General features: G+C 34.6%; 1 protein-coding gene across 1 annotated transcript in view; it reads left to right on the top strand.

Moving 5' to 3' along the window:
* LOC145673943 (transmembrane channel-like protein) overlaps window positions 1-8823 on the top strand; it is a 123423-nt gene extending 114600 nt beyond the window's left edge. The window contains exons 15-16 of the mRNA XM_081743758.1: window positions 92-498; window positions 8125-8823. Coding sequence (XP_081599884.1) covers window positions 92-498; window positions 8125-8823 — 1106 coding nt within the window. The remainder of the gene's footprint in view (window positions 1-91; window positions 499-8124) is intronic.
* The last annotated feature ends 13844 nt before the right edge of the window (window positions 8824-22667 follow it).

Below are 22667 nucleotides of genomic sequence, written 5' to 3'. Positions count from 1 at the left end.
ACACACAATTTTTTCCCTGCACCTTCCATACGGTGCTCGAATCTTTTTAACTGTGATCTATCTTTTCAACAGTTTTTCTTTCCATTAACAGGTTCAACATGGTCTGATATTCCAGTGATCAAAATCAGTAAAACAGATAGTATGGAGAAAGATGAAAGTCCACAACGAACAGAATCTCAACCATCAAAATCCGGAATCAAAGTGGAATCTCCTATATCACCGCCTCAATCTGATGAGGTGCCAATTTTGAAGTACGAGCAGTTGCCTGGTGAGGATGGAAAAAATGCTTCACAGACTCAGCAGAAGCCTGATAGTGCTGAGAAATCAGCTCCTGGGAGAAGAAGAAACATCGTAGAGGCTCTTCTGAAAGAAGCACGCCAAAGGAAAGAAGGAGAGGCTGGTCATGAACTTGTGCAGATGATGGAAATGACAGCTCAGGAAACACCAAGGAAAGGTCCAGGAGGCGCTGACAGTGAGGCAGTTCACAAGTCAAAGACGGTACGTCTACCGAGCTTATCACACATTTAATAGAAACTAGACTATATATTTTTTCTGCTTTAGCTTTGATAACTAACTGGTTCACACTAGCTTTGCTATCTTCAATAACTTAAACTAGAATTAGAAATAGAAATCACTGAACAACACAACGTTTATTTAAAAATAATTAACATGTAACAGTTTCGCCAACTAACTGAACATATTGGCTTCATCAGACAGTGTAAGTTTGTCATCATTAGACAAGGTTCCAGTGTCTGATGAAGCCTGTATGTGCGCTTAGTTGGCGAAACTGTTACATATTTATTATTTTTAATAAACGTTGTGTTGTTCAGTGATTTCTATTTCTAGTTTAAGTTAGCCTTGATGTTTTCTCGCTAGAAAGAAACTTGTTTTTCGTGTGTGTGTGCTACCTATGTATCAAGTCATGGAAGCATGCGGTTGCCAAATTGAAATAGGCAAAATTGAAAAATCTCTCATGTATCAGCACTTTCAACTAACTTTAAATTAATTACATTATCTAATGAACTAAACGTATAGACGAGGAACATATCCTAATGCACTCAAAACAGCTAGGATGAAACATAAAAATATACACCAGATTCGTTACTGTTAGTTCTTGCATGATACTAGAAAGACTCATGTATTTTAACCTAATGTATTTGACTGACAATCAATATAGAGTTTGGCAAAATAAATAAAGATAACAGCCACACTATCATTAATCAAATTTATTAAGTTTTCAAAGATCACTGTTCATTTCAGCGACCCGAAAAAATTATGGATTCGACACTGATGTTGTTCACTTTGCATCATATATATATCGGGTGTTCTAAAAATGGCGCCCACGGACCACAGGACACTATTCTACAGGTCAAGATAAAGCGAAAATGCTATATGACGAAATACCCTTCGCGGCCTCCTTCAGCTGCTACGGAGAACTCAAAATTTACAATGTAGCAACATTGTAGATTAACTTTGAAACATTGGCAGTTACTCTACGAATTCTTCACGTAGTTAGATCGATTATCGCCAGATGGAGTTATGGCTGACAGGTGCAGAGTAAATGGAAATTATATGATATATTTCAAAGAGTAATATTGAAGATAACTGGGAATAATAACGAAATGCTGATTGGCTTGTCGTCTGTTTGAGAGTTTTTCATTGGCTAATCCTTTCTCAATTGCAGAATAGTTTGTCATTGCTCGTACTTTTCTTTAGTCTGATAGACTTGATACTAACGCCATCTCTTAGCAATGGTAGCGTTATATCATGGTCTAAGAAAAGTCACAACTAGAGTAATGTATATGTTTGTGTGTGTGTGTGTGTTACACAACTTCCGCAGCGGATTGATACAAAAGCAAGTCTCGTGTTACCAACTTGTTTAACTGGATAACAGTAAAATGCATTTGTAGGTACTTGTAGTAAAATAATTGTCATGTTAAGTATAATTGCAAAAATTGAAGAAAAAGTGCAATTGAAGAAAACAGTTTATTATTATTATTATTTCTACATTAGTATTATTAGAATAATTACTCCTGTGAGACAGAAGCAAAAAATGCCAATTCTCAGGAATATTTCGATGCATAATCGGTGTTGTTTTTGTTTTTTAATCAGTAGGTATTCTTTTGTAAGTAATTGTTCAAGACCGGGTATGGATACCACTTAGACTTATAGAAGGTCCCTTTCCGGATAATTCTGGAAATTGGCCCTCCCAAAAATGCAATCTTAGGTATTTTTGAATAAATAGTTTTTCGTATTTCTCTCCTTTTCTTCACAGTGGAAAATATTTATTCTTGAATGAGACTATGGTGGTGTAACTAGGGATTTTTCAAGATTCTAACCCCCGACCTTAGTTTTCCCTACGCTATTATCAACACCTGCGATTTGTGATACAATATGCCTGAAAAATTGTAGTTCAATTTCTCATTTAAAGGTCCGGATTTTTCCATCCCTGCTTAAATCTCAGCCCAAATTTTATCCCTTTTATCTACCCTATGAAAATGTCGGGCTCTAAATCGTATATATTCAACAGAAGACAAACTGTTGAAATTAACTGTCAAACTCGAGACACACAGGGAGTAAGCAAATGCTATTCAGATACCAAAGAGTTAAAATTTGGAGTTCCGCAAGATTCCATCTTAGGCCCTATTCTATTTTTAATATATATATAAATGACTTGCCAGAATGTTTAGACTCTGTTAAAATTGTTCTGTATGCTGACGATACAAATATATTAGTAACCTGAGACTCTTACGTTGAGTTATGTAATGCAGTAGATACCACCATGTCTGCCGTCAGTGACTGGATGGATTGAAATAAGCTAAGACTAAATACAACTAAGTCTTCGTGCATGTGCTTTCACGTAGTAAAAAACGAAATATGAGAACGCCCTTGTGTATCAATTAACGGCAAAACGTTGAATTACGTTTCGGATATCAAAATTCTTGGTCTTTGGGTGTCAGATACATTAGATTGGAAAATTCACATTCAAAAATTATTATTTTGGACTTTTTCATTCTAAATTGAAATATGGTATTATATTCTGGAGATCTACTGCACTGCTAAATTCCATATTCGTTTTACAAAAGAGAGCTTTAAGGTTTATGACCGGAAGTAAATCTCGAACTTCTTGTAAACCTCTATTTAAATTTCTTGAAATCTTACCTCTTCCATGTATATATATATATATGAACTTCTAAAATTTGTAAGAAAAGATATACAGCTAGATACAAGCAGCTTCCTTTGAACTCAGATATTCATACGCATAATACAAGACAAGCGTCGGATCTTCATGTAGAGTCCTCACGTTTAAAAGTGCATAAGAATAGTACATTTCCTATGGCAGTGAATATTTATAACAAGCTTCCTTCCACTTTAAAAAATAAAACATCCAGTTTCAATAAAGCAGTCAAGTACTACCTACTCGAGCACTGCTTCTATTCTGTAGAAGAATATCTCGCCTGCAGTAAGTAAGGTTTAAAGTATATAAATTTTGTATATCTATAATGTAAGGTTTATTAACTGTTATTTTGTTTTATATCGTTGTATGTAAATTATAATAATGAAAAATTGTGCCTTTTTTTAAATTTAAATTGACACTATTTTAATATTGCATGTAGATTTAAATGTATACATATATACACATTCAGTGTTCTTGTGACGTGTCCAACTCATACGTTCACGTTGTGAACAATTTGTATGAAAAAGGATGAAAATAAATAAAATACAATACAATACATTTGGGGTGGTCAGAACACAAGGAATTCAAGTTCAATTATTAAAGCTTTGAGAAAAAATGACTAAGTTTGTATATATAGAAGAATGAGCACTGGTTTCTACAATATAAGATCTATATTGAACAATAGTTGGACGTTAACCTTTCAAGCACTGAAAAGAGCTTCATGTAAAAATCTTAAGTATAAAATATCAAAAATATCCAAAAGTGGATTTGAATCCATTGTGCATTGACTGCCCCATTTAGGAATTAAGGCGGAGATTAGAATTTAGGTTTCTTTTTTCTTAATTCTTCTTTTATTTATTTATTTTTTTTTTTAAATATTTTTGTCTGTTTTCGTGGGGTGCTGAGAATTCCACAAATATTATTAATACCGGTAGTGCTAGAGTACCGGTACACCTCCGGAGTCGGCGCTCCTGTTTCGTTCACTAATATAATTTTTCATTCATGTAAACTGATTTCAAAATTATATTTTCTTTTACAACATTTAGGAACTTTTCCATCTCTAACAAACCGTTAGCGTGAGAACAGAAGAATAATACATTATGTATCTGCGGTTTAGTATACAGATAATACATTTTTTCAGTTTCGTATTCCACGATTATGCCCCGAGGCTAAGAGAGGCGGCGACGACGATGATAGTGAACGAAATGTGAATTAAGAAAGCGGAAGGAAATGGGAGAACCTATGTACAGGGTGTTTGTTCACAACAAAATTCACTTGCCGCGAGCTGCGATTCATTCACCGATTATATGACAAATGGAACTTCTGGAGTGGGGGTAGGATGATAAAAAAAGAATTAAAAATAAATGTAGTCTCTATAAAAGAGTTGAATGGTTAGGCATATAGCTTCAATACACATTCATTTGCACACATCAGTTAATAAGGCATTAATACTGTAAAGGAAACAGGGTCTATGCTGGATATAGTAAAAGGTGATATTATAGTAACAAGCATTAAAGAAAGACGTAAATTTCCTTTCTCACTAAGATCGTGCACAAGCAAGAAGCCTGCAGACCGTACCCATAAAGTATACATTATAACAAATATCCTGCCCGACAGCATTTAGCTGCATTTATATAGTCAGGATACGATTCTATTTGCCGTTGTATCAAAATTTCCAAATTGTAGTTAAGTCGTATAGGTTTAACTTTAGTATATCTCCAATTTTTGAAGGTGCTAGATTAACGCCAAAACTTTTGTGACATACTGGGAAACGAAGCTACAATTACGCTTACCTAAGGAAAACTACAAATGACTATAATGTAACACACTTGGCTTAGAAACAAGTAACAGTATTACGTGCACATCCCATCAAAGAACTTGTTTATATGGCATTATATATTTTCTCAATATTGAAACCGGAAGTGGTAGTAGATTTATAATGCTTCCGGCTTTAGTAGAGAGGTTAGTGCTTTTAAGTTATAATATGAGTAGCTACTGTAGTTTCCAAAGCATCTTCATTTATACTTATACTCACCGCCACTTCGCGCCAGTTCCCTACGGGGTAACCCCGCAAGTATCGTCCAGAGTGAATATACATACAAATATATAGTTGGTGCATGTTTTCGCATCAATAATCTTTTTAAGGCGTAGCAGTTTGCAGGTATATTATTAATATGTACGATTATTTGGACATGCAGCATGATAATAACACTCTACAATAGGTTAAGGTATTCTTTTAAAAAAGGAAAGTGAAATAAAATAATATCATAAAGTAGACGACAGCTAGTAAAACTGCACACCATGCTACTTAAGTAGTGATCAAGAACGATACTCTCCTGTTACTCTTAAAACTGTAAATAAATAAATACAAGTTGAAAACTGACTGTCAGTTTCCTACACTTAAGAATACAAATTACACGCCAGTGAGCTCATAAACTGTGGAAATTATATTTTAAAAACAGGTTAACGTAAATTTATCTGAATAACAACATAATATTCATTTATTTTTCTAAATTTTAAAGTACGTTTCAAATACACGAACAAACATTCCACCACTTTAAAGTTTGTAATGTCAAATATTCTGTTACATAAAATTTGTTTAAATTATCTTAAAAATATTACTTAATTTTTGCTGAGCTGACTGAGAACAAAATATTATTATGTTTGCCAAAGTCAGTAATGCACAAAATAGCTGAAGATAGTCGTATGGATTAAATAGAATATACTGTAACATCTGATTTCATAGTTGGCTTGGTAGCCGAGCGTGCTAAGGCATGTTTCTTTGATACTTATTTTTCAACATGGTTGCCATAAAAATTGAAGCACTTTTAACATATCTCTGCATTCATGAAGGCTCCAACAAAGTTTTTTATATATATATATATATATATATTTTTTTTTTACCTAATGTGGGAACGAGAAGACTATTGATAAAAATAAATGTTCCTTACGATATCAACTGTGATACGAAGAGCATGAAAAGGTATAGCTGTCTCTGCAACAAAGACATGAATCCTTTGTCTTATTCAACTAATGCTATCTCTGTATCAACACGACCATTCTAAACTGTTATAGAAAATATAACACGTTAGATTGTCACTCAAAAACTATCTTCTCTTTCCGTTTTACGGTATTATGTAGTTTATAGTTAGCTCTTATTTCAATATTTCACTAATGTTTCGTGGTAGAATTTCACTATTTCCTGGTAATACTGTACAGAAAATAGAAGAACCATATTGCAACATACTAGTAAAAGAAACAGTATAAGTTTTCGTTAAATATTTCATCAGATAATCGAGGGAAGGGAGGAGGACAACCAGTAATAGTCATCATTCATCATCATAGTTATTTTACCATAATTGGTAGATAACTTGCTGAATATTGAGAATGTTCCATGCACTCATATGATTCTCTACTACTGATCTTTTATGTTCCTTAAGAAAAAAGTGCAATATGGATTGGCGCAACATATAGATCATTGACGTGAATATCATGGTTTGCAGATGCTGCTCTTGTCTTCAATATTTATTGGAGCGAAGCTCCCTTATACTCAAATTAAGCGTTTGTATATCCGGATACTCCTTCGAGATCTGAACCGTTCTTAACCAATTTAACATGGTAATTTGAAAGCGTGCGCTGAGGGTCCTAAGGGATCACATATCCCGATCGGACATATCATTGAGGAATAATAACCGAAAAATTTGATGTCCATAGGTTTGACATTGGAAAAGCATTTAGCACGCGAATTCTCATTGTAAAGAATGGAAAAAAGAATTTTCAGCCTTAAAAATAGGGCGAAGCTCTTTTTGTTTTACTCTGCGAACACAAACTTTTCAAAACAAAGTTCCTTTTTACTCGAGCTAGGCATTCGATTCTTCTAATATTCCTCCGAGATGCCTGACCAGATTTGAAACGGTGATTAGCGAGCGTGTGTTGAGTGTTGTACAGAGTGGCATGTCCCGATCGGACATAAGATTGAGGAATAATAACAGAAAAACGGGATGCCTATAGATTTAACCTTGAAAAAGTATTTGGCGCGCCAATTTTCCATTTAAACAATGGAAAACAGAATTTTCGGCATTAGAAATAGGGTGAAGCCCTTTTCGTTTTCTTCTGCGAACACAATTTTTCAAAGCTATTATACTTTTTGCTGCTATTCCAAATTCAACTATATGCATGTTATGTTCGTTCACGAAAATAATCGATGCACTAAAAATTCTATGAATAATCAATAAAGTTCGCTTCACGTCAAATTTGCAATTAATGCATACTTAGTTTTACTTCTACCTTCTCCTTTCTCTCTGATCGATAAAGTATTTAGCGAAAGATTATAGTTTTCTTTTCCTAATATTTTCTCAGTGTTTTAGCATTTTCTGGTAAGTAATATGTTTTCCATGTCTGTTTCAGGATTATGTTCTAGCTCCAATACTATGAGACCTACCGTAGTTGGATCAAGATTTTACTTAGAAACTTGTATGTGTCCTACCCACATATCCTTCAGAATCCTGTGGTACTTCCGCAACAATTTTTATACAGGTAGTTTGAGAGTACTTCAAATTATATGTCCTTAGTCAAACTCCCAATATAAAAATTGCTTCGTGAGTACCTTAGGATTCTGATTTTTGGATAGAGCACGTATTAATTCCTGAGTGAAGTCTTGACCCTACTACGGTAGTTACCACAATTTTGGAGTTATAAACCTTTAAAGTTCATTTTTTCCATGTTCTCGTCAGCCTATAACTCCGAAAGGAAGCACTTGTGCACCCAGGTTTGTTTATACTTTTTATCTTATTTTGGTGTCAGGAATCACCTCCCAAAAGTTGTCGATTTGTTACGAAACACCCTGTACATAATGTTAGTTAATTGGTGTCCAAATGTAAAAATATGCTTACAAAATTTAAGTTCAACTATTATCTTGAATATCTCACATTACTTTTTCTTTCAAGGACAGGAAGCAACCAGTTGAAAGAACAACTCCTGGAAAGGAACAGCAAGTCAATATTTCTAATTCGTATGTCATGTATTTAGTTGATTCACCTGAAGCAGAGGACAGTGTGTTCGAATCTCAGCCGCCAACAAAGGCTCCTGATAGCTCTTCCTCAACATCACAAACCACCAAATCATCTTCATCTGGCGTCTACTATCTTGACGGCCAGTTTTCTCCAACAATTTGTTCTGAACAGCCATTTGAAACATATGCACAACCTCGAAAGGACGAGAAACATGGTCTTAGCGTCGATTCTGAGGAAGAGTTGTTCCAAGGAAGTGCTATGGTACGCAGTGAATATCCCCGAAATTTATCAAGTGAAAGACTTCTCGACTCTGATGATGAAGATGATGGTACTTTAGTTGTGGATACTTTGAGGCCATTGTCGCTTAGTAGTTCCTCAGACCAAAGTACTGCAAAAAATTCCCTAGCCTTTGATTTCAACCATGATACAAGCACTGAGAGTCTTGAACCTTCCCACACTTTCATTCAAAATGTTATGTTTGTTGACACTTCTGACGAAGCCTCGCCAATCCCTTTAGACAATTCCAGTCTGGAAGCGGACAGCATGTATTTGGCATCTCCTGATCCCAATTCCGAAGCCACTAGTAATGGAAGTGGATCAAGGGTTTCGTACAGCGCACATATTTTCAGATAACAATTATTTGTATAAAAGGTTACATCACACATGAAGTATTAATGTTGAATGTGTAGAGTGTTTATATTAATGAAGTTCACGGTGTTTCAAAATTATTTTTTAAACATGATTTACATGAATGTTTGGCTGGAACCTTCATGCATCATTTGGATTATATACTAATCGCTTCTTCGTGCATATGATTTGCAAAAATGCATTTAAAAATAATAGATTGTAATGCTAAACCTCAAAGACTATGCAGATGTTCCAGTATTAGGATAGGAATATTCTTTAAAATCAGAATGTTTTCAAAATTTCATGGATGCAGTTAGTAACTGTAATTGTTTTAAGTAGTTCATTATTTCATCGTGTGATTATTGCCATGTACTCAGTGATGCTATGCAACCGGTATATAATATAATTTCCTTTATTTCAGTTTACTACTTAAAATCTGTACTAACAGAACTTGCTCTCAGCGAGATCCTGTGATTCATGAAAAACTGTTGGGGCTCTTAATGTTCTTTCTTCTTATATGTAAACGGTCACGGGTTCGCGGTGGGAACACTCGATCGAAAAAGTGTTAAAGCTTTTTCAAACTAATCATTCTGAGTGAGGTTTCTTCCTGGGATTTTCTCATTCACACTAAGCAAGTGCCCGGACGATACCTAATATAATGGCGCCTTATTCCTTTCTTCCTGTGAGCTCCTATCTGGATAAGCGGTTAGCTTACGCACCATTGGCGTAGGAGACCCGGGTTCGATTTCCGGCGGAAGCTCCACGTTAATCAGTAGCTCGAAAACCTTATCTCAAGGCTTTTATCACGTTTCATTGAGATTGTATACAAGACTTTTCTTCGGAGTGAAGTGTTTTGACAAAACTTACCGTTTTACTCTTCTTCCTATGGGCTGACCCTTAATTATGCAACCCCTTGTTACGTCAGAACTTTTCTGGTGATTTAGTGTCTTTTCTGGACTATTACGACGACATACTTTTATTATATTCCCCGGAGAACCACAATCAGGCGCTTAACATTTTGACTTAAACCACCTGGGCTATCAATGTCCAAAAATTTGTTCTCACCCCTGTAAGAAAGTTATTGTATTTCGGAATCTGGGTGAATTTTGATAATAATCAATTATTCATTGATGATAGATATCTGCAAACACTTCGCACTTGCCCGTTCTCTTTATTATTTCATTCACAACGCATTCGGCAAGTTCTTGCAGGATATGCAGTATGGTGCTCCTTTGTCACCTCTTAAACATACCCTATTGCCTATGCAGTATTGCACAAGAAATTTTTGCATTTTGTATGTAGTATTATTCTTTATGAAAAATCACAACCCCAACCTATGTGTCAATCTAAGACATTCACCCACCAGTGTTATGTAGATGCTACTCCTACCTCTATTGCGGTACTTGATGTATCAGGTGAAGTTGTGTTTCAATGGACCAATATGATAGAATTACCAATATTTGTAACTGAATTCCTTGCTGTCGTTTTTGCTGTAATGTTCTATTATCCGAATAATGTTACCATTTATTCGGATAATATGGCAGTGGTTTCTTGTTCGTCAAGAAGAATTTATAGAGTTCATTATATGTTACCAATTGCACATACTGTTTGCTTGACAACTTTCAAATTGTACATGTACTGTCTGAAGAAAATAAAGCTGATGGAGTCTCGCGAACCTTCGACTAGATCCTGCGAATGCGTTGCGAATGAAACAGCCTCACTGCTGAAAAGGATATTAAACTCAAAATCAACTCATCGCCTTTCTTTCTATCCAATTCCCCGGGTAGTGTGATCACCGAGGGACGTCATCCCTTTTATGTGACGAGTTAACATGACTATAGATGCCGAAAGCCCAAAAGTTTAATTCCTAATCTAACCTTCTCATATATAACCCTGAATGTTCGTTTGTTCTTATATTTATCCGCTTTACAAATCCACCTGGTTCAGCCATTTGAAATGAATTTTCGAACGTGGTTAATGCCTACAAATCCACACTGTTCAACCGTTTGAAATGAATTTTGGAACATGCTTAATGTCTATCTTGAACTAGGTTTTCCTCATTTCATTTCCGTTCAAATACACATGCTTAGGGGAGAGAAGCAGGTTTGAATATATCTTTCGTAAACCTATTCTCGTACGAAGCAGTATTGGCGTGACATACTGCTAGGGAACTATAGGTAAGAGACCGTATACCGGTGTCTCCCAATCTGTGGTTTCGCGAGGCATTTTATTTTCATTGAACTCTATCTTATCATATTTCCTCACACCTGAGATATTTATAATCTACGTTAATTACGTTTCAACCAATTAAGAAGAATAGAATACTAAAAAAAATAAACAAGAAAAAACAAAACAAAAAAAAAAAAAAAACGAATCTAGACTGAAAAATGCATCATTCATCCCACAAAGACTAAGTGCTATTATCGTACTTCTTCGAATATCTCTATTTATAGCAGTATTGCATTGCCATAAATGACATTTAGGGTTCAAAAATTGTAATTTTTCATTTCATGTTTATATGCAAAATACACTAAAAAAAAAGAAAAAAACATTTTTGAGTTCATGGGGTCCGCGGAGAATTAACTGTCACTACAAGGGGTCCGTGACATTAGAAAGATTGGGTAATGCTGCCGTAGACTATTCAACTAGCGGATTACTACTTCCAATTTATAGAGTTTACAATTTTCACGAAAACACTACCAACGAATTAAATTAAATATATGAACTACTGTTCGAAAAATCTACAACTTGTACTTTACCTGAATAATGTTGTGTACTTCATCAGCTAGTTTTCGTATATACCAGTGATATGGAAAGTACGACCCACAGGCCCCTTGAAAGTTCTATCCGACCCGCGACATAAATCCTCATGTGATAAATAAAGGCACCAGCTGCTATTGTTCCTTTTGATAAATTATATTGGCAAGCCTAAAGAATTTTCTTGTATCATTGGCTCCCTCCTAAAAAAAAGTTTGCCCATCACTGGTATATACCGTAATTCATCTGCATTTTAAGGAGAAACCTGTGGAACATATCCTGGGTAAAATTGGCGAGCCATTCTGATTATGATGATCTAAAACTGTTTAATGTAGCCATAATGTCATAGTCATATTCATAGTCAATTTCATAGTTACACTATTTTAATATTTGGAAGCATTTCTAGATGGCTATGGCCCGTCATAGAATAAGGTGGGAAAGGGAAAGAAGTTACTAGAATGCTACAGCATAAGCATCATATTTTCAACCCTTTTGTAGTATTCTTTGTTCCAAAAAATGTGTTCTGAAGAAAGTGTTAGTTTCTTCGCTATTCATTTTTCCAAATAGCCAAAATTATTCGTTTACCGATATATTTATTTGCAAAATGTATCAATAGAACTACTATCCTTCTGTAATGTCGCATATTAGTTTTTCACGTTAGAATTACTAGTTGTTATCCGCAAGCCTTCGTCTCGCGGTACGGTACAGGTAAAATTCGTGCTGAGCAAAAAGTTCTAATTGTCACTTTACCTACAGCAACATTCACATAATATAAAACAGGCTAATGTAATAGTGTCAGAAAACACAAACAAACAAACAAAAACAAAAAAAAAAAAAAAAAAAAACGAGAGAGAGAGATATTAAAGAATCATTCTTTAGTCATATATATAAACCCGCTTTAAATCTGAATTTTGGCAATTGTGATAAAATCTGGTTACCCACCTTGGATGTGTACTTTGGAACTGGCAACAGTGACGTAGCATAGACACTGCGTTTCTTCCAACTTACTCATTCTTTCGTCTACTATGCTCTGCTCGTTGGTTTTTAGAATCCATTTCTCACGATATACTTGGTGGTATTCCTTTTTCCATATCATATTTCTCTCATCCATTTCTATCATTATTACCTCGCTATTGAAGACGGAACTAACTTGTTGTTCCGATGCGTTTGAAGAATATTTAGTTTTTCCACAGGAGGATATATTGGTAACTAACCAATTTTTTTGTTAATTTGGCTCATCTTCTCATAATTTTAATTTTAATTTTAAAAGTTCTAATTGTTTACATTTTAACTTTTTTGTTCCAGTTTGCCCACAAACTACCTTGCAATCACACAAATATTAAAACTTAGATCTAAATACGGTTATGTCCCTTGTCTTAATAATAAACATAAAAATATGTCTATATTCAGTATCATAAGTATCCATTTTCAAATAATTGGAACAACACAGTGTAAATTGTAATTAAAGCGTTACAATATATACAGTGTTATAGAAACACACTAACGTTAATGCTCAAATCAATGCAATAAATACAGTTTCGACCCTTGTCCTATTTTCAAGTAATTAAATTGAAACAATGTAGTTTTTAAGTTGCGTTAAGATTGTCATAACAGTTTTAAACCTACAAATTTCTTCGCAAGATATGTCCAATCCAATTGGCCTTCCTACGAAGGATGCTGGCTAGAAGTGTCCTCTTCTCTCCTATCCGTTTTAAAACTACCTCGTTTATTCCTCTCTCTATTCATTTTATCTTCTCCATCTTCCTTCAACAAAACATTTCGAAGATTTCTAAACATTTCTTCTCTAACGTCCATAGTGTCCAAATCTCTGAACCATAATGTCCAATGCTCCATATATAGCACTTGAACAACTTCTCTAGTTCAATATTAAGCCTGCTAGTTAGGAGTGATATTTTCTAGTAGAATGCTTCTTTTGTTAAGGCAATTCTTGACCTAATCTCTTCGGTGCAGTAAGCGTCTCTCCTCAAAAAACTTCCCAGATACTTGAAATTATCGACCTCTTCAAGTTCTCTTTATTCTACTCTGACTTGAAAGGGCGCATTCCCGCGGGATATTATCATGGCTTTCGATTTTTCGATGTTGATTTCCATTCCATACGTTTTCCAGCGTCAACTAATTTGTCACTTATCTCCTGTGGTCTTTTTTCGGTTCTAGCTATTATAACTGTATCAACCGCATATCTAATCTCGTTAATCATCTACCCTCCAAGCTTGAAATCCCCAATTACTATTAATGGACGGAAGAACAGACGGACGAATACCTCAAAATCCATTTTTCAGTATGAAGGGGCCATAAAACGTGTAAATCCGTTGAAATCGCGATTTTTTTTTTTTTAACGAACATTATACTTTCTTCTCTCCTATCGAAGCTCGAAAGGAAAAGGGTCAATTTACGTGTGACATAAAATATAACAATTACGTCTTAAGAAAATATTTCAAATCGGTTTATTATTTCCAAAAAAAAAAAAAAAAAAAAAAAGAAAGTCATAAAAGCAAAATCAAACCTAAATCTTGTTAAAATCAGCTCGTCTCCCATTTTGAATTTAAGAGCCTTACATACTGAAAATAATACAAAATTTACCATTTTTTCTTTTGCTTGTGTTTCCCAAGTGAAGGGAGATAATGAAATGCAACTTACCACAATCATAGATAATGATATTCTACAACTGAAAATATGAACTGGAAGAATTTTCAGTGTTGCCAGAATAACATTTCCCACAAAATCTAAGTTAAGACAGTTACTAAAGGAACGAACTCAACTGCATTTGATTACGTACCATGTTGTTTTGGTATCTTGTGAACTATTGTTTAAATAATATTATTATTTAATTTTAATAACTTTATGTTAAAACTACTTTGTTTATTACAAACTAAATATACCAAAGTACTTAAAAAGTAGTTCACAGGATACCAAAACATGATACGTAATCAAATGCAGTTGAATTCGTTCCTCTAGTCGCTGCCTCAACTTAGATTTTGGGGAAAATGTTATTCTGCCAACACTGTAATTTCTATGGATGGCAACACTGAAAATTCCTCAGGCTTATATTGTCTATTGTAGAATAACATTATCTAAGATTTGGTAAATTGCATTTCATTATCTCATTTCATTTACGAAAAACAATCAAAAGAAATATGGTAAATTTTGTCAGGCTCTTAAAGTTATATTTTTAAATGTGGCACGGATCCGTCTGATACTTCAAACAAGAAATTGTTGGAAATTTTACTTTCTACATATCTTTTGTCATATGTTATAATTTAAAATGTTAATAAGAAAATCATAGCACACGGCTAGTTTACTTTAGTATTGACTGCGGTTTTGTCTTCATATCAATTTGTCAATTCTTGGTAAATTGTGGGTTGCAAAAGTGATTTTGAAACACCGTGTATTGTTAAAGCAAAAAAGATCGTTTTCTAGATTTACAATTCTTATTTTTCTATGTCTGTACTTGTTAAATTTAGTGTAATTTATGTGCCAATTGAAAACATAGTGCTTCAGCAATTGCAATTGCACGTAACCATTACTATTTAATGTTCAGCTGTTGCTTCTGTTGATTTAATTTTAAATTTTCAGCGTGTAATATCTCATCTTTTTTATGGCCGTATAGTTTTATTGTGCAGAACTTTATGCTGCAGAAGGAAGTTAATGTCAGTTAAACCAATTGAGGAGAAATTAAAGAATGGTGTATGAAAAATTAACACTTAAACATATCGAAACTTATCCAATGTTTCTACTTTGGCTGTTTTTGTAACTTAGCTACACTGTATTAGTTGGTCACCATTAGATTCACGGGAAAAGTTCAAATCACAAAGCAACAGTTACATATTATTATAGCTACATGTTTGACAAATATGCGGCCAACATAACTTGATTGCTACCTTTGTTTGATAGAAGATGAACAGTTCACAGAGCAGGAATAGACTAATGGTTTTTTTCTACATAATTTCATAGATATGTGGTCAAGTTAAACATTTAGCTAAACTTAAATGGTGACCAATTTAAATGGTTTGATTGTAATAGCTAAGCTAACATAACTTGATTGCTACCTTTGTTTGATAGAAGATGGATAGTTCACAGAGCAGAAATAGATTATGGTTTTATCTACATAATTCCATAGATATGTGGCAAAGTTAAACACTTAGCCAAACTTAAAATGTGGGCAATTTGGTTTGATTGTAATAACTAAGCCAACATAACTTGATTGCTACCTTTGTTTGATAGAAGATGCACAGAGCAGGAATAGATTATGGCTTTACCTACATAATTCCATAGATATGTGGCCAAGTTAAACACTTAACTAAACTTAAAAAGTGGCCAATTTAACTTGTTTGATTGTAATAGCTAAGTCAACATTTTGCAGTATATGTGTGTTTTTATTACATGAAATTTACGTTAGCTTTACAAAATACTCATAAAGAATAAGTTTACACATTTAACTTTTCCGATAGTACCAGAAGTGTTATCTATACGAGAGCTGTTGATCAATAATGTTTGTAATATAATACCTAAGATATTATTAGCCGTGTTAAGGAAATGTTGTTTATCTTGCTATTTATTTTATAAATGTTAAACAATAGATTTAGTATATATATGATATAATTATTATTGTTGTTGCAAGTGCCTAGTATGTTTTATCTTTCCGTAAAATAAACGAAGTGACATACTCATTTCCTATTTCTTATTGTAATAAAGCATTTATGTCAATAACTGTTGTACGATGGACAGTCGAAATGTTGCCGGAATTCTGTTCTAGCTCTCTATTACCACAATATAAGTATACAATTGCTTTATTATCTTCAAAGTAGGCACCTTCGGAACATACCCACTTGCTAAACCGCTCTTGCGATTGATGGAAACACTGATGAAAGTGCTCTTTTGGTATCTTCCGAAATTCAGCCGTCTCTTCTACGGTGTGAAAACGTGTAGCATTATGACCCATTTTTAGCTTTGGAAAGAGCCAAACATCCGATGGTGCTAAACTGTTTTTAAGGCTATGAAACTCTCTGAATCAGATTTTTCCCCAACTTGCACATGAAGTTGATATTTGCGCGTTGCTCGATCTGTGAAATTGCGGTGACTGATCACTTCACGTTCCTCCGTTCAGCTACACTATTCATACGCTGCTTGTTATGACCTGTTCATACATGTCAAATTCATAATTAGGCGACCTGTACAAGATTCATTGTGAACGCATCACAAATTCCAAAACTACAACATTCCGAGAACATTTTGATTGCCCCTCGTATAATCGTACTTAATACTGGAATTAAAGAGTTCTCTATATTAGTAGATAGCTCTATAACCTTTCACCACATAAAATTTAAATATTTATTCTCCAAAAGTCTCTGAGATATTCCGTAACCTGTGAACTAGTGGTTCAAGTAAGTTATATAATTTTCTATCTAGTTTTATCTATTACGTGAATAAAGAACGTAAGGCGCTTAAGGATAACTGAGTATTCAAGTTAATACACACTTTTAAGTTGGCCTGTTCTATCATTACTTAAGTTTACGTAAATTATCTTTTATTGGGAGCTCAGGTGGTTCGCATCCCACCTTAAGCTATAGGTCAACGCTTATATAGCCTCGGTTTTGAAAGGAGCGTTAAACTGCAATCCAACTGTGTAATGATATTGTGTAGTCTATGTTAAAAAGGGAACAGAAATGATTTTTTTTTTTATTTATGTGTAACTTTCAAAGGTAAGACATGTTTACCATTTGTGGTCCTGTATCTGCAATGTTCATTTAAAAATAACAGGACGGTTTCTAATTTCAAAATGGTTTTAGTTTAGGAAAAGAAAGGGAAATTATAAACAGAAAAGCTAACAAGTTCTATCTGAGAAATCTAAGATGTCAAAGAGAAAGGAAGCGCTTATATAACCTTTCAATCTCCGGCGATTTTCGGAGATTTTTGGCAGTTTTGCATTGACAGTTTTCGCTAGGGTGCTCTTAATGATAGTCTCGATTACTGTATTCAGAAGGGATAGGATGACCAAGATACTCCTATGGTAAGTTTATCTTTTATTGTTGTCAGTTATATCTTACCCTTCAGATAAGAAACTCACATCTAAACAATATAGCAGGTCTCCTGCTAATTAACATTATTGAGATGGTAAAATAGATTATATTGTAAATTGTTCCATGGTAAAGTATATATATAATTGATTTTCAATAGCTTAATAAATTTCAGTTTTGGTGATAGAAGTCATACATTTTCATAAACGGCTCCCCTGAATTCGTATGAGAATTAAGAGAAGAAAAATAGTTAATGCAAAATATAACTTCACATTATGGGCACTCTATACTACCTTGGAATTCGTATCGTCTTTTTCACATTTAATTAATGACTTTATTCTTTCTAAAGAAACAGGTAGTTAAAAATTTATATTTTAAGGATTACCAAAACTGTAACTTTAAAGAAACAAATTCAATACTTTAAGAGGGACGAAACATGGCTCCCCGGCGGCGAATCGAACCCCGGTCTCCCGCGTGACAGATGGGGATTCTTATTACTAATTCTACTGCATAGAAAACGCTTTAAAAAAAAGTTGAATGAATATTTTTACTGGTCTAGCATAGGATTGGATTATCTAGGAAGTTCTGTTTTATAACTCTCTCTCTTACAAACTGGAACTGCGAGTATGCCTTCTCTGTCGTATCATAACCTACAAACTGAGTTCTCAAATTTTTTAATTGGGTGGCGATTGCCTCATAATAAGAAAATAATGTCGTTGGGGATCACAGTAGTATTCAACATATAACTTTAGGTCAATAATATTAATCTTCTAAAACATGGATACGATTGTTTTATGCTTATCAGTAATGTCCGGATTTGTATGTAATTACATATTTTTTTCCTTCATATGTAGATTCGCCAAATCCTTAAATGTTTGTGATTCACATCTGTAGAGTGCTTCAACTCAAGTTTCATATTACATATGTTTACATATTTTGACCAATATTACATATTTCTATTGTTTCCACATATTTTTATGGTTTCTACATATTTTTTACATAAAACTGACTTTTCTGTTTACTGAAATTTTAATTTAAAATAAAAAATAAGCTCTCCAACTGTGCAAGGCTTGGATCTAGATTCAATTTTGTCATATCTGCAGTTGCAAAACGCACGTGTTCTGTATTGACCGTATTGCAGTTACAAAACGCACGTGTTCTGTATTGACCATCGAAGTTAGAAATGGCTCCGGTTGCCTCAACTTTATCCGCGAAATTGCGGTCGTGGGTAACTATCGATCATGCGTTTACTACGAATGGTAAAGTGGTGTTGCGCCAAGTGTGTGATAAAAAAAAATGAATGTTCAATGAAATCTCAGTTAGAACATGTACGAAGTGCACTCCATGCAAGAAATAAAAATTTACGAACTGCAAAAAAAAAAAAAAAAAAAAAAGTACTCTTGACACAAATGCATTAAGATACTTCAGTGAGTGAGTTTTTCAAAGACTTGTGCCAAGCAATGATAGCAGCAAACATTCCTTGGAACAAAGTTCAAGTGCCAAAATACCGTGTTTTTCTGAAGAAGTACTGCGGGCGTCGAACTCCTGACCAATCTATTCTTCGAAAGTGTTATCTCGAAGTTTCTTCAGGTAAGCTATAGATACCATTAGGGCCGAAATAGGTAGTTCATATATTTGGATTTCTGTGCACGAAACAACAGACGTTTTGGGACGTTATGTAACAAATTTAGTGATTGGAAAGTGAAGTGAAGATGCTCCATCTAAATCCTATCTTATTGCGAGTAAATTCCTGGAACGCACGAATCATTCCACGATTGCTCGCTTCGTAAACGATGGTGTGAAAGTGTTGTGCGCTGAAGGAGTTCAGGAAGAAAAAGTCCTTGTTCTCTATACAGACAGTGCAGCGTACATGTTAAAAGCGGCTAGAGCACTTACAGTTTTTTACCCTCACTTAATTCATTTCACTTGTATGGCCCATGCTCTTCAGTGTGTTGCTGAAGAGGTGAGAGACAACTTTTGCGAACTAAATCAAGTAGTTTCTTCCACGAAAAAAAATGTTTGTTAAGGCGTTACAACGTGTTCGAGTTTACAGAGGTCAACTGCCAGACGTGCCACTTCCTTCGGAGCCTATGCTAACGCGATGGGGCACTTGGATACAGGCAGTACATTTCTACAATGAACATTTTCAAAAAATTAAGCCTGTTGTTCATTCATTTCCATCGAAGTCTGCTGTGTCAGTTGGCATTGCTCAGAAACTGTTTAATGACTCAAAAGCAGCGTGTGATATCGCATACAAAACAGCAATTTTGGTTGGCTACCTACAAGCATTAAAAAGCTAGAGACTGTTGGGCGACCTCTTCCATGGAAATCATAGAGGATGCAAAGAGACTGCTGCAAGGTGTGTGTGGAGATATAGGAGAAAAAGTTCGAAAGAAACTAAATGCAGAGCTGGAAAGAAACCCGGGTTACGACAGGCTATTGGCAGTGTGTGAGATTCTCAGTGGTGAAACAAGAACCCCCCTGAAGATATTTCCCCCAACTACATTCCCCGGTTGAAATACGCTCCTGTTACCTCATGTGATGTGGAGAGATCATTCTCTGCATACAAGAATATTTTTTCCGATCACCGACAAAATTTTATTTCTGATCATTTGGAAATGTACCTTCTAACCCATTGTGTAACAACACACAGTTGAATTGCAGGCACATCTTTGTACTTTATTTCGAACTAAAAATGTTCAATAGTGGAAATATTCTTCAATCTTAATTCAGCTAGTATTGTTTAAAAGATATAGGACTGCTTTTCTCTGCATGACATAAATATATATAAAACAACACATTTCGTCTTAAGTTGTTTTTAGTATTTAAATTTGTATATTGTGTATAATTCATTTCAAGATTGGGCCGTGGTGACGGATGCGCATTTAGTGTAAAAGGTTCTAGATTTAAAACGGGACCACACCACCCCACATGAGATTTCTAACGTACAAATGCCGTATGCATTGCTTTTCTCGGGTTTCCTGTTTCTCTCTAGCAGATTTACATCTTCCTTCATTCGTGTCTGATTTTTATTATCCTGCAATCAGTCACGTCAGTGACGTATGGCTATCTCAGCTGTTCAAGCGTTTCACTTCATTGGGGGACTTGCATTAAGCAGGATAAAGTGTAGTAGATTTTCCTTTTTATTTTCATAATTCGTTTAAATATTGCATACTCATACGCGTGTTAATATTACGTTTTCATAAATATGTAATATATGTAATATTACATCTTCTTATATAGGATTACATATTTCTTACATTTTTAAGCTATTTTTGTTACATATTTATGTACATATTTAGGGATTGATATTACATAAAAATGTGGACTCATCAGTAACAAGAGTCAATACACAAAAGATAACTCTTCAAGGGGGAGCGCGGTGGCTCAGTGGTAGCATTTACCTCTGATGCATGGGGTCCTTGGTTCGATCCCAGTTGTCGCCAAGTGAGCTTTCTGGTGGACAAACACCGTTTGCGTGGGTTTACTCGGGGCTCTCCTGTTTCCTCCCACTTTCTGCATTCTACCATTTCCTTCATTTATCATCATCACCGTCTCCTTTAGTCTAGCCGGCATAACCATGGGACGTAAAACTGAAAGATTTCTAACTCTTCAAGGCTTGAGCCACTAGAATATGTAATTCTTTCCCTGTAAACTTCTTCCCAAAAGGTAAACAACTTGATTTTGTTGTGTGCGTGTGTGTGGCAATTTATGAATGACAAAGGTTAGAAGCTTATTTACAAGGACAAGATTCATTCCTGTTCCATCTTTGTAAACTTTATTTGTCTCTACAAGTTCTAAGAATTAATCTTCTCTGCTCTAGGTCATTCGTTCCTTAATTGAAATTTTATTCCAAATGAGGGAAGTAAATTTTTTTCAGTGAATTTAAATATTCAGCTTGTATTAAAAGTGAATTTATCGGGATCGAACTTATTTCCTTGGAGTAATTTATCTAATGGGTCGTGAATATTTTCCGACTAGTTTTGATTTTCTGGTATATTCGTAGCCATTAGGAGATGCTGCTTCCCAAAAAGTACAATAATGAAGAGTTGATTCTTACCCCTGTGGACGCTGCTTCTCAACGTTTCGATTGGTCGTAAAGGTGTAAAAGTCTTTTCAGGCCAGCAATCCTAGGTGAGGTTTCTCCTGTCTTTTCTTCACTGACGCCCGGGAAATGTTGGGATGGTACATTTCTATTCACAAAAACCTAGACTGCCTTCCAGAGTCCAAGTCCAAAAAAATGAACGTAGATGCTTGTCTTCCTCGGATTTGTGCTTACAGGGAAATCTATTTTCCCTCCATTCTGACAGAGTAACATGGGTAGCCTTACAAGAGCAATAAACCATCTGCACGTTACTGCCAAAATAAATATATAATTGGCAAATAGAATACAATCACAACAAATAACAAAAGAAATATATATATTGTAGTCAGAGGTCTTTGACTAAGTAGTCATAAAATACTGTTAAACAAATTAAATCGTTATCATTTTTCTTCTGTGCTCACCAAATTCTTTTCATCATATCGAAGCAAGCGTAAACACACTGTTATCTACAAAGAATCTAAATCAGACAATATTTTTTCGTTATGAGGAGTTCCACAAGGCTCCAACCTAGGCCCTATACTATTTCTATTATTTATCAACGATCTTGCAGATCACGTACCCAATAGTGAAAAATTGTTGTTCGCTGACGATCGCAAAATATACGCCAAGCATGATTGTCTTGATTTACAACACGACTTAGGGAGTATTGTAAACTGGTATTCAGTCAATAAACTTAAATTAAATATAAGCAAATGTAACGTATTGTCGTTCAGCAGAAACTAAAATAGCCTTAAATATGATTATAAGTTTAGTAATACTTCTATAAGTCGACCTAATACAGTTAAGGATTTAGATGTTACATTTGAGCCGAAATTAACGTTATTTAAACACATCGAAAATGTTACTCATGTTGCTTTTAAATTATTAAGATTCATAATTAGAAGTGGTAAGGACTTCATCAATATTGTAACACTATTGAAAATATATTACTCATATGCGCGCTCCAAGTTGAA

This window comes from Thermobia domestica, chromosome 17 (assembly GCF_964235325.1).
Source record: "Thermobia domestica chromosome 17, izTheDome1.hap1.1, whole genome shotgun sequence".
Taxonomy (NCBI): Eukaryota; Metazoa; Arthropoda; class Insecta; order Zygentoma; family Lepismatidae; genus Thermobia; species Thermobia domestica.
Note: the sequence above shows the minus strand (reverse complement) of the source record. Positions and strands in the feature narration are given on the sequence as shown.